Source organism: Anneissia japonica, unplaced genomic scaffold (genome assembly GCF_011630105.1).
Source record: "Anneissia japonica isolate Jap-2015-1 unplaced genomic scaffold, ASM1163010v1 scaffold987_len1640505_cov201, whole genome shotgun sequence".
Classification (NCBI taxonomy): Eukaryota; Metazoa; Echinodermata; class Crinoidea; order Comatulida; family Comatulidae; genus Anneissia; species Anneissia japonica.
The window spans coordinates 1,565,883-1,579,591 of NW_022714175.1; the positions used below are offsets into that span (position 1 = coordinate 1,565,883).

General features: G+C 31.8%; 1 protein-coding gene and 1 long non-coding RNA gene across 2 annotated transcripts in view; one reads left to right on the forward strand and one right to left on the reverse strand.

Moving 5' to 3' along the window:
• The window catches only part of LOC117108907, a 7,283-nt gene extending 4,426 nt beyond the window's left edge, over window positions 1–2,857 (reverse strand). Inside the window, exons 1-5 of the mRNA XM_033251088.1 lie at window positions 2,785–2,857; window positions 1,990–2,256; window positions 1,584–1,679; window positions 714–847; window positions 388–511 (exon numbers count right to left, since the gene is read on the reverse strand). Coding sequence (XP_033106979.1) covers window positions 388–511; window positions 714–847; window positions 1,584–1,679; window positions 1,990–2,190 — 555 coding nt within the window. The 5' untranslated portion in view covers window positions 2,191–2,256; window positions 2,785–2,857. The remainder of the gene's footprint in view (window positions 1–387; window positions 512–713; window positions 848–1,583; window positions 1,680–1,989; window positions 2,257–2,784) is intronic.
• LOC117108908 overlaps window positions 1–10,376 on the forward strand; it is a 13,387-nt gene extending 3,011 nt beyond the window's left edge. The window contains exons 2-3 of the long non-coding RNA XR_004445432.1: window positions 8,329–8,675; window positions 10,139–10,376. This is a non-coding gene — a long non-coding RNA (uncharacterized LOC117108908). The remainder of the gene's footprint in view (window positions 1–8,328; window positions 8,676–10,138) is intronic.
• The last annotated feature ends 3,333 nt before the right edge of the window (window positions 10,377–13,709 follow it).

The window sequence follows — 13,709 nt, forward strand, 5'->3', positions numbered from 1 at the left end:
TAAGAAGTAATCTGATGGGCCTTTGTAATATTAGGCCTAATCATCGGCAGCGGGGTGATCAACAGAGAATTCTTTTCTTTAATTTGTCTGCCATTATTTGCTCTTGTTATTCAGTATGTTCGTATTCCATTCAATAAATGAAATGTTGCGCGCTTTTGATTGTTTTGCACACGATCGATTGGAGACGAAGCGGAAGTAAACGTCACAATTTAGCGCCCCCAATAGTTTATTTTTATGACTCGGTTAGTTTAACCATGGATGGTGGTAAAACTAACCACGTTGAATAATCCAGGTGTGAACGACATAAGATATACCAATTTGAACGTACCCATGGTCTCGGTAAAATCTTCCCTTTTTTAAATCCAGTGTGATTGCAGCTTTATTTACCTTCATTTTTGCTTGTTCTTTTTCCTGGTAATCTTGTAGTTTTTGTTTGGCTGCCACAGTATTTTTTAGCTGTTGTGCTTCTCTATTCCGTTTTCTGGCAGCCATTCTTGCTTGAAAATTATCACTGCAAAAATAAAATATGATCATCATTTAAATTATTATACCATAAAATCTCCTACCTTTATACTTACAATACTGTATATAATCAATATATAATATCAATTCAAAATAATATATTAAAATTAATAACATTCCAACAGCTTAAGAGATGTGATTATCAAAAAAAGAAGGAAAAATATTTCATATATCAAAATACAAATTAATACCTGCTGGTTCCCATCAACATGGAATCGTGCAAGTCAGGACTTGTCTGTCGTGCTCGCTTAGCATCCGCCCTACCTATACGTTTTTCAATTTTACCTTCGTGACCGGTAGCTCGGGGAACCAATTCTTCCATAACCTAGTATATAAAAAGTATTTTAATACTAAAAAATAATTAAAATTAATTAAAATTACTGTAAACAATCAGAGTGTGCAAGTAATAACTATAACAAATGAATCCAGATTAGACTAAAATGTGAGGCAAGTACATTCCTTTCGGAGGGGCACATTGTCCCTGCCCTCTTTAATTTTTTAACATAAAGAAATACAAAATACCATACAAATACTAAATGTTAAAATATTTTGTAACAGCAGTAGCAAATCTAGGAGTCTTGAAATGGGTGAAGGGGCTGATGGAGGGTGTGAAGGTGAAGGGGGCACGATGACTAGGTGAGGGAGAGCTAGAATTCCAAAATAAGGTGATTTGAGGTGATTTTTAACTACTTGAGCATGAATTTTTTTGGGGTAGGTGACTGGGAGTAGGGACTTAAGTATTTATTTTTGGGGGGAGGGGTGGGGACATGCATCTCCAGCGCACCCGCTAGACACGCCACTGTTTAACAGCATATAATGAACATGAATAATTGGACACATATTTATCTTTATAATTATATTACATGTAGGCCTGTATGAAATTGGTGTACCTCATTAAAAAAATTCTAGATCAACACCTGACTTTTCAAAAGTTGTTTACACTGCAGACTCTCAGTTGCTATACAATGCTATTTCATTTAAGTTATGTTATTTTTTTAGTTTGGATATGATATTGTTTCTCAACTATCTTTAACCGCCAAAATATTAAACTGAAAACCTACCATATCATTGTGCTTTTGGTATTTCTTCCTTTCATATTTCATTCGTTTCCTCTCATCCTCTTTATCTTCTTCTTTTTGAGCTTGTAAGAAAGTTGGCTGTAAAATTTTTGTCACAGTTGATGGTCATACAAATGACAATTATGAAACTTAGTTAAAAAACTAAACATGATCTTTTATTGATCAGTGTATTATAACATAATTGAGACTTAACTTTTTATTAAAATTCCTACTATCACTTCACACTACTTATTGTTTTTATGAACTTTTGAAAACATTTCTGTTGCATTTGGCAAGTTTACATATTTATTTTCAAAATAAAACATGAAAAAGTAAAGAGTATAATCCAAAATTTGGGGAGAAAAATAAATTTAATTGGGTTACTCAGTCTAGTCCTCAAGATACTTACAGGTAAAGTTGGGCCTTGGACAGGCCTAGACAATCCTTTGGTGGGCAAAGTGGGGCCTAGTACAGGCCTAGATGGTTCTCCTGAAGGCAACATGGGCCCCTGGGCCTTCTTTGGCCCATACAATGCATCAGATGCTGCCTTCAATTGGCTGCCAGCCTTTTTACCAAATGTTGAAAACGTTCTTTCACCAGGACTTGTCATAGAGCTCCATTTGCCGATATTACTACGAACTGTCTCAATGTTCTTGTTATTGACGGTGGCAGCAAACTTGAGAAATAGAATTTAGATAAAATAAATACAAAATTGCATTAGAAGATGTAACAATCCATTCTAGCATATATAGAATCCAGAATTCATATTTTTCAATATGTTTTAATTTGAGGATTAAGTGCAGAAATATCAAATTAGTTATGAAAACGTAAAAAACAAACATAGACTAATACATATTTAATTGAGGTTGCAATAAAGTAATATTAAGTATACTATTCTCTCTTTATACTTAATTAAAGGCATCATCATACAGTAATTACGCAAGCAGGCTCGAGAAAATTAATTATATCAGTCTTTCTTTAACTTAATTTACATTTAGTATACTATTAACATGAAGCGACAACAAACATAGAATCCTCCATGCTCTATGTTGTTGTACATAGTCATAAAATAAAAGCTGTAACAATGAGGGCAGAGGTCAACTAGAGATGACCATGAGGTTAGTCCAATTTATCACACCACTGAGTCAACCATGTTTTTTGAAAAAGTTTGAATAAATTCCAATCAATTCTTTAACTGTCTTACCTTCCATTTATATTTAGTTTTGGAAGACGCAGATACATCTGTCGTATCAATTCCATCATAGAATTTCTATTAGTAAATAAAAATATAACAATAATGAATTTTTAAATATGTACCTGTTTAATAAACAATATAAATGTATTGTTAATGTAAATATGTCAATATAAATGAATAAATTTGAATTTTATTGTACTTAAACAAAAAATTCAATAATTTTAATAATTATGACTATGATGTTAATTTAAATTATAATTATCAAATCATAATTATATTTAAAATTATTTCAAATTATTTTGTAAAGAAATAAATTTTGATTGCAATGCAGATATTTTCAATTTGAATTAATTTATATAGTTAATTGTATATTGTATAGTACTATAAAAACATATATGTGGTGATAATAATAATTTGTTTCTTTTAATATTAGTTTCTTTCAATTTACTTTTTAGATACTTTTGAATTGCACATTCTAAACATTATTTTCTGTATATTTTTTTAATATTTATACTGTTGTCTATATCTTAAGTAATATATTATGTTAAACTGAAGTGTGAATCTAATTTAATTTTCTTGGAAAGCAGTGCTAATCACTGAATGGTTACAACCTGAATAATGTCTTTATTCAGAGTGTAACCAACCATTCAATGATTAGCACTACTTTCCAAGGAAGCCCTGGTAATAATAGTAACATAGTCAGTCAAAATGCAAGTCATAAATAACAATAATTGAAAGTTTGAAAGGCGGTCAAATAGTACAGAAATAGCAACAAAAAAAAGTACATCATCAACATAACAATGTTTAGTATGGTTGCTGCCTCTTGCATGTCAGGACAAAGGCCTGGGTTCAAGACCCGGCTCTGCAGTCGTGTATTGAACTTGGGAGTTTTATAAACACTTAGGTCATCAAATAACCCTTTCAGGAGAGTTAAGCGAGTTTAAGGACCATGTTTACATCTGTTGTATGTTGTAGTTTCAGTCGGGTAGCATTGCACTGCGGCTGTCGTGGGTCCCCAGAGAAATTTCCAGTGTTTATTACATTTGAGGACAAATAAAGATTTATTATTACTAATAATATTATTATTATTTTTCAAAGTTCATTATGATTCAAAATTAAAATGGTAAAATACATGGTTTTTATATGAAATAATATTATTAATTATGTTTTTAGTCCCAATAAAACAATATTCAACCATAAAAAAAAATTGTTTACAGTGCTTTTGAAGAAGTGTTGCTGATGCCATATCATGTGACCCCACCTTTGTTAATGAGCAATGCACCTAAAGCAGTTGATATTGCTGAGTACTCAATAGCTAAGCCATATAATATAAGTAGCTATTTTTCGACTGACGTTCTATAACAATTTAACAACAGCCTATCCTTACATGTGTCTTGATACTTAAATTTACAATTACTTACACATCACATAAATGAAAAACAAATTTTAAAAAAAATGGACAAATATATTATTTACTGTTAGCTAGCATAAAATTTGTGATTTTTCAGATAGTTGCAAATGTTATGTTAATAACAGTCAAGCAAAGTATCATAAAAGTAAAGAAGGAAGTTCTTTTTAAATAAACTGAAAGAGTATATCATGATATCTCATAAGCCTTTTCAAGATCATAGGAAATAGTTGACTATTATTCAAAAAGGGTGCAGTCGGCAGATGTTCATACCAATTCATGGTTACTAATCACTAACATTGAAAAATAATTCTCAATAACTGAACTCCAACAACTTAATCTCCTACAAAAGAGATACTTTAAAATCAAGAGCTACTTGACTTGATTTGATTTTTTTTTGTATAGAACATTCAACAAGAAATACAACCATTAAAATTACAAAAGAAAAAAAAAATACATTCTTATAACTATGACTTTAAAAATATGATGTCATTCTTCCTATGCATACACAAAAACAGTCAAAAAATAAAAGGGGGTTATAGTTAATAGGCCACTTAAGTGACAATTTAGACTTGTTCCTTTGATCTACAAATGTCGCAACTACTTTAATAGGCTTTATTATGACGTAGATCCAACGGCAAAACAATCCACTTCTAAATCTTATCAGTTTTGGTAGGAAATGAAGGCTGGACCTTTCCGGCCAGGATGTCCAAAAACACTTGTAACTTACCTGCCATTCAGAAAAAAGATCTATTCTATTATTTCACTGTCATTGGAAGTCTCTCTAAGTTAAATGCATTGCTTGTGAAATGATAGGAAAACAAAGGAGATTTTAATGTTTAACAGAATGTAATGTGCGGTTTGATTTTGAATTCGTAATCACATTTAAATCCTGTTGGAAGAAATAACAACACAAATTGGACTGAGATATATAAAGATTTGGATTGAACTAAATTTCCCAAATTTTTACTGTATGCCAGAATGGAGGACTACATAAAAACCATTTCCACAACGATAGTACTAGGCTGTTATTTTCTAGTCATCATCTGTACAGACCCAATTGAAGGTCAGATAACACTTACTCAATGGCCGCAAAAAACGACAACTGCACGTCCAGGAGAGAACGTCACATTACCATGCCAGGTAACTGGAATTGATCCCAAAATTTATGCGATTTTGTGGCAAGCCGATGAAAAACCTATCATCAGTGACAAACTCGAAGGGTATGTAAATGATCAAGACTTCAAACTTTCAATTGACGGAAATAAATACAATTTGGTTATCACAGTCACAAGTTCGGTTGTTTCAAGGTACAACATGTCTACCTTTGTTTGTACAGCAGTGAAAATCGATAAACCAAATACACCACAAGTTCGAACATCTCCTTCCACTCTGCTGATTAAAAATTGGACTATAGATGCGCCAACGTGCACTGACCAACCTGATGAGGACGGTTTGATACGGTGTCAATACGCAGCAGATCTGTTGACCTCCGCCACATTAACTTTACTTGGAAACGTACGACAAATTGAACCACAAATGAGGAACACAAGCAATTACATATTCTTGGAGTATAAGCCAGAGGCGATGGACGTAAACAAAATACTTCTCTGCGAAGTCACGCATAAAATCTCTGGAGAAAGTAGAAGCTGTACGACAGGTTTGTTGAGCATTATTACTAAGGCAACAACAATGAAATCCATTCAGATTACTACCGCAGCATCCCTCACATCCGTGGTTACAACAAAATCCTATCCAATTTCAAAAACAATAACTACTTGGATTGTCATACCTATAACTGCTGCGCTTTTTATCGTGTTAATTGTAATATTTTGTATCGTATATTACGTTAGAGTAAATCGGCACAAAAAAGCCAACAACATGCAATCCATAAATATGACAGGTGTGATAGCAAAGAGCGTCACAACGGAGCAAAATTTGACAGTGAGACACAGCTATGAAGATATAGATAACGTACATGTTTCAATTACTCCGTACAATAATCATCCAAAGTCCCACGACACCCATTTATCTAATCATACACATCTTACTCAAGCACATACGTCTGAATTAGAATCACAAAAAAAGAAAATAACGCATGAATATGAGGTGATTGATAACAAATCTGATCAACAAGGCCTCAACAAAAACGAACCAGGAATTGCGAGCGCAAACCATATTATGGATCAGACAACAGAGTTGACAGGAGAGTCAACAAGTGACCATCCTATGCATGAATATGCAGTTTTAAATCCAGAAATTAATGATGAACAGATTGATAAAAGCAATGAAATGAACGTACCTAGTAAACAAGAAGACGATGAAACTGAGGAAGCATATTTGTGGTGTAGAAATGATCTGTATGAGTCTTGCGACGACCTCTACATTCAAAAGAATGGGACCGGTCTTAATACAGAGACCTCCATATCCCAATGAACTGCACCTGACTTGTATGACAACCAATCACTGGAGGATAATTGTGGATGTTTGCATTTTGAGCAGGCATGAAGAAGAAGCATAGGTAGAGCATGCTAATTCTGACCTGTATGTGCAAAAAATGCGACTTTTTAGCAGTACAGGTCTCTCTCCAATCAAAGACCACTTTTGAGACCTTAATGGGATTGGATTTGGTCAGTGTGAACATAGGCCACAGAAATATGGTCTTTAATTGGAGCTGGTTTTAATTATAGGAGTCTTTAATTAAGTAACTTGCGATTTAGTCGAATGGTTGTAGACTCTACATATACTTCTATTTATTCCAGGTGATTAACAATAACATTTTTATAACAAACTAATAATAATGAGTCTATAACAGTTACTAACAATATTTGTACTACTATGGAAATACTAATAATATATATAATATACTGTACACATTAATTATATTATAATTCTCTTTCATCCAATAAAAAGGTACTAGAAAGGAGTTGTTTTACTTTGATAATATACAGTATGACAAAATCCTTGAATTTTACAAAATATAACCCAGTTCCCTAGAACTTTAAGATGAGCATATTAAGTTTAGTTTATACTATATACGATCTAGATGCAATTTTACAGAAAAATAAGCAAATTCTGGTTTATATTAAAGAAATACAATGAATTTATCATCTTTGTTGTTTTTGATATATTGTTTGATATTATTGTTTGCTTTTATTGCAATATGATATACTATTAATGTTTGCAACTGTTGTTACTGATGTTCCTGTCTGAGCTGAACTTTATTGAACACTTTTGTATCAGTGGCTCACACCATCTGGTGGTGCATCCAAATAACAAGTAATATTTCACAAAATACAAAGAAAAGATAAAAAAACAATCAAGACGAACGAATCAAAATGATAGAAAGTAATCATTAATTAGTACGATGGAAGGAATATTCCATGACTAAGAGATGGGCTGCCCAAATCTACAAGGCGGAGCCTAGCCGAATGGAGCAGTCAAGTTTCAGAGAATTACTCAATTACAATCAGTACTGTTGGTCTTAAATTTAAAACAAACCTAAAAAAGGTCCTTGTCCATTGCCACCATCACCATGATCATTATTGTCATTACTGAATTATTTGAAGGATACTATTAAGCATTACTGGCTACAGAAAATATGATTAATTAATAAAGCCCTATAGATCCAGACTATCAAATTTTACCAAGACCTAAACATGACATGCCTAAATAATGTCAAGATGACATCACATCATGATCATATATAGGCACACCATGACTATATATGTGCATACAAACGTTTTTTGTAAAAGAATATATAATAACCTGGACAGTGTCTTAAAATTAAGTGATTTATTTTTTATTTATTTATTTGCCCAACATTTACAACAACAATAACAATGAAATATATTGTGTAAAAATTGAAATGCTGGACAGAGGCTTAAGCAAAGTACATTGAACTCAAAAGAGCCAGCTCCCCCTTCAAATAATTATATAAAACAATAATATGTTTTACAAATAGAAAAATACAAATTAGGCCTACTTTATTTAAAATTATATAATATTTACAAGAAAGCTAAAATTTGAAAAAAAAAAAAAAGAAAGAAAACATACAAAACCCCAACAAACAAAACAATCACAATGAATATTAAATAGATGAATGTACCAATGTATACACTATCCCTATATTACTATTACAACAGGTCCAGGGTAGCCGTTGCTTTGGTGATCCAGGGTAGAATTTTACCATCTGCATTTCCAAGGACAGAGGCTACAAAAGCGGAAGTGGTAATACAACATAACCAAGAAGGTTATACTTCAACTGCAACTTTCACATATTCAGCAATGCCTGTAAACAACCTCATAATACTGGTGGAGTACTCAAAGAAGCAGGTCAAAGAAGAAGCATGAAATCTCACCAGCCAATATAAAAGGATCAACAATTGCTAAAAGTGTTGTTGTATTGTCATCAATTATATATATACTTTGAAGATTTTAAGAATAAAATACCTATCAGGAAGTAATCAATTTATACAGTTATAAAGTATCAGTAAGTAAACAATTTATACAGTTGTTGTATTGTCACCCATTATATTTATTGAACTTTTTAAGAATAACACGAGGATGTAATTAAACCATTTTATACTGTAAGTGGACAATTTATATTTACCACTGGTGTTAAAAGTGGAATACATAAACATTAAAAGGAATGTTTCACAATGTTACCAGTATGAAAACCAAAACAAATAAAATTTGCATTATCCGTTTTCAGAGATTTTTGAGCAACATGCATATGAAACATTCTATGTATTTTTATGAAGAAATCATCATATTTGTAAATATTAACACAAAAGACAAACAAATAATATTATCATGGCAAGATATTACTGAAATGTAGATTCCACATTGAATCATTAGCAACATAAAACATCTTTTTGATTTTTGTATCATGGTCACTAAGGTAATTATAATTTTAAAATTGATACTATATTGCATCTAATTTATTAATCAGTAAAATTTACTCACCACAACACAAGGGAAATTATCTCAGGCCAAAAAAAAAAATTTTGTTTGTTTGCCTTTCTTTTTTTAAAATGATAAATAGGGGCGGGTGGAAAAAGTTTTTCATTTATTTTTTAAGATACTCATCAGATGGAATAAAAACAACCCAGAGGTCTAGAATCGCAATATCTTACACCAGACAACAACTTAGACTAATTTGTAGGGCATCTGGTTAAAAAAAAGATAAATTCACTCACATTTTTTTTTGTAAAGAAAAAAGCTAAAAAAACCTATTAATTTTTTTTCCCACCCCTATTTTTTTCAGGGAGTTAAGGGGCGGGTAGAGGAGGGAAAGCAAACAATTTTTTTTTGTTTGGCCTCAACTTCATGGCCTTTTTGAGCCATACATCGGTAGGAATCAAAAACAGAACAAAGATGTGTGGATTTGTAATTATTTTTATAATGTTGCCAAGACTTCCTATTATACACATTGGCTGCACTGCATATTTTTGGACTGAAACAGATTAATTGTTTAAATGAACAATTTAGGCCTATAGCTGCTGCAGTTATAAATTATATTTAACATATTCATAAGGTATGCAAATATTAATTAAAAACCTAATAACATTTCATAAATTTGTAAATTTAAAATGTATTTTCTTTTTCTTACCATAGTAAATTAATTTATATTTCTATAATGTATGCAAAAATAATAAAAAATACTAAAAAAATTAAAAGATATGCTGTTGTAATTTATAAATTATAATTTTACAGTAATTTTTCCAGCAATGATGTCTTTTTAATGTTATTATATATTTTTTTTCTAAACCCATCTTTTCTTTTGTTTATATGTTGTATAGAAAATTCATAGCGCACCAAAAGCAAATTTCTGATGTATTTATCATGTTACATAAAAGCTGTGAAACACAGTGCATTCATTCGTTCCTTTATTCATTCAATATTTATATGTTTGGCATGAGTACTTAATGTGAACTATTTTCTTTGATTCAGAAGTTGCAGTCCAATGACATTTTTAGGAAACACAGACAAGATGCATAAAATAGTTTACATCTTGATTGTTTTGATTTCCTGTACATTTGCAGATGTTACATTTGTTACCAGGCCACCAGGAGAGGTGAGGACATTCCCAGGACGGCAGGTTACATTGCCCTGTGCAGTGGAAAACTTTAATGAAAACCACAGAGTCCGTTGGCTTCAGATTGAAAACAGTGGAATAAACCATATTTCAAATAACAGGCATGTAATCACAACTAATCTTGATAATATTGGTGAAAATTTTGCAATCTATGGTGATGGAATGAACTATACTCTCCTCTTTAATATACCAGATAGCTTTAATTTTGGATCTGATCTCAAAGTTACCACATTTTATACATGTACTGTAACTCAACCAGAAGAAAATGTAAGTAATATTTCAGCAAATTCAAAAGTCATTATACAGAAACAGCCAATTCAACAGACAACTCAACCCCCACTTCAACCTCCAATTAAAATTCTAATTTGTGGATCAATTCAGACTTATTATGTCATTGGAGATACAATAACATTAGGATGTTTCAATGATCCAGATCCTACTATCATTACAACTTTAAAATCAGAAAATGGAGAAGTTTTGCCTACCAAATTTAATGGTTCCCACACTATTCACAATTTAAAGGTAACTAAAAACGACCATGGAGCAAAATTTAAATTTGAATCAAGAAGAAATGGAACAAATGAGATCAAAAGCTGCTCAATAGGCCCAATCACTGTCAACTACAAACCCGAGATAAACATCACACAAATATCAGCAACGGAATTCAACTGTACAGCAGAGGCTAGGCCTTCTGTTAATGAAACACACTGGATTGTGGAGTCTAGTATTCCAAAGGACAGTTTTATGATTTCAAACAATGCTTTAAAATTTAATGAGTCATTGAAAGTTGTTTCTGAGATGAAAATAACATGCGAGGCAGAAAATACCATTGGAAGGGGAACCAAGACTTTGAGTATTACAACTGTGAATAATAAGGATGAAGAGGATGGAAGTAGCATCATTCCAGTTGTGAATACCAGGGATGAAGAAGATGGATCTGACAGCACTTTAGTGATTATCGTAGTAATTTGTGTTGTGGTTGCATTTTTAATAATTATTTTGTTTTTGATAAGAAAGCGAATTAAACATCAACAAACATCAAAAATCAGGAATACGTCAGCTAGATTTAGGAGAGATGATCCTCAGGCTGAACTAAAAAATGAAGATCCAAAAGGACTTGTTTATGATTATGCTGCGATCGACGTCAACAAATTCCGCGCTGATTATCAGGAAACAGAAAATGAAATATACATTGATGGTGATACGTTAAACAGCGATGAGACTGACACAGCAAAGAAACAATCAAATACAAAACTTAAGGATTTGGATCAAATTAGAGATAATGTTAACAAAGCTCAACCTAATACAGATTGTGAAGAACTAAACAAGGAACAACAGGTTTATTCTTATAAACCTGATTATAAAGAGTGTGAAAATGAAATCTATCAGGGTCCTGAATAATAAGAATATTAAGAGTCACCAATGGTCACATGATAGGGTCCTGAATAATAAAGTGACACTTTGTCACATACTTTTTACTATAGTTTAACTACATTTTTTAGATTTTTATATTTATGTTATGCAATGTTATATTGACCATGATTTTTAAAGGGGATCTCCAGGTTTAAAATTTCTATTAAAATATATAGAACAGTCAGTATTTACCTTGCTGATAAGATTTTCACAGGTGTTTAGAGAACGGTAGTGCAGAACGAGCGCTGCAAACTGGGCCCCTACAAGTGCTGACTACTAAAAATTAGAGCATAATATTTCTTAATTTATATTCAAATCTTGTATTATGTTCCTTTTATTATTTGCTTTGTAAATTGTTTTTATTATGATTTATGTGAAAAATTTATATTTTTATTTACTTTTATTGTAATGTTTATGATACTTCGTTTTATTTTTTATGTTCTGGTGATAGAACTTGTATAGGTGTAATTTAATTATTTGTTAGCTTATTATTGATTAACATATATATATACAGTAGAACCTCAATTTTATGTACGGTATGGGACCAAAGGGCATACGTAAATCGGGGGATTCGTAAATAGAGGTTGGGTTAAATTTGTGGTAACCTTTGATCTAATACGTACGTAACGCTCAATAAACGTATGTACGAACAAACGATGTTACTAGGATAGACCTAGCCTCTATAATTATTTAAAATTATTTTGTTCCTTTTATTATTTGCTTTGTAAATTATTTTATAATAATTAATGTGTATAATTTAGATTTTTTATTTTCTTTTATTTTATTGTTAATGATATGTTTTTTTCATGCTCAGATGGTTGAACTAGTATAAGTGTACTTTCGCTTAATTTCCTCCACCTTGATACTATTGTTTATTCTATGTTGTGAGCTAAATCTGAATAAAATAAAATAAATAAAATTCTTACGTAAATTAATCTGATCTTTTCATTTATAAGAGTTAATTATATTAGTTAGTAATGCAGAAAATGGTGCGTTTTTGTTGTTTGTTGTACTTTTGTTGTTTAACAATTTCCAGGCCTACTACAGGCCTGGCCCACCCTAGCAGATAATCAGAAACAATCAAACAACAATTCTGAAATTAAATTTGCACTTTCACATACATGCCAACACTCCCGTTTTAGCCGGGAGATTCCTCTTTTGACCTGAATCCTGGCCAATTTATTTCTCATGTTTTCTCACATGCTCTCCCGGTTTACAAAGGAAATTGCATAGGTGTACTAATCTTAATTGTATTGTCTTTTTTGCAATAAAATACTCAATATTTAATCTTTCAATATTCTTTTCCTTTTATCTTTTTTTATATTGTTATAATGGCATCACGGCCTTGTTGAAAACACCGGTTGGGTGATACAAGCTTCCGTGTGTAAATAAAGATTTTATTATTATAATATTTGGCTCTGTGACAGAAAAGCCTCTCTGTGAGTGGTATGAGAGATACGGATGTGACCGCTGCAAAGTCATGCTGGCCTTATAGTATGACACTGGATCATAATTACAAGGTGTCTCGTCGGTAAAGACTCTAAGCATAAGAATCATGAGATTTATCCTTATGATACATTAATGCCTGTATTCTTAAAACGAACTTTAGTCGAACTTCTAACTAGAGCTTCACTTCAACTTAAATTTGTATTCATAAACAACGTAGTCGAAGTTCTAACTACGACAAAATCAAGTCCTAGTTTTAGTTCAGCTTAAGACGGCTGGCAACCAATGACTACCAAGCTAACCAATGAAAAGAGCAAATTTTAATAGCAGATTTTAGAGATCCGGTAACACGGATGAATATTGAGCTGCCGTCTGTTTCTTCATAATTCATAATGGCCCATCATTTGCTTAATCAATTTTCTATAATAATAACTATATTAATCGTTAACATAGCGAAAATATACAGTCACTGAAAATTTGTTTTCTTTGGAGAACTATTATATTTATGCCTGAGCGAGGGTGGTGCCATCTTTGTTGTTGTTACAGTGAAGCGAGGGGAATTCGTGC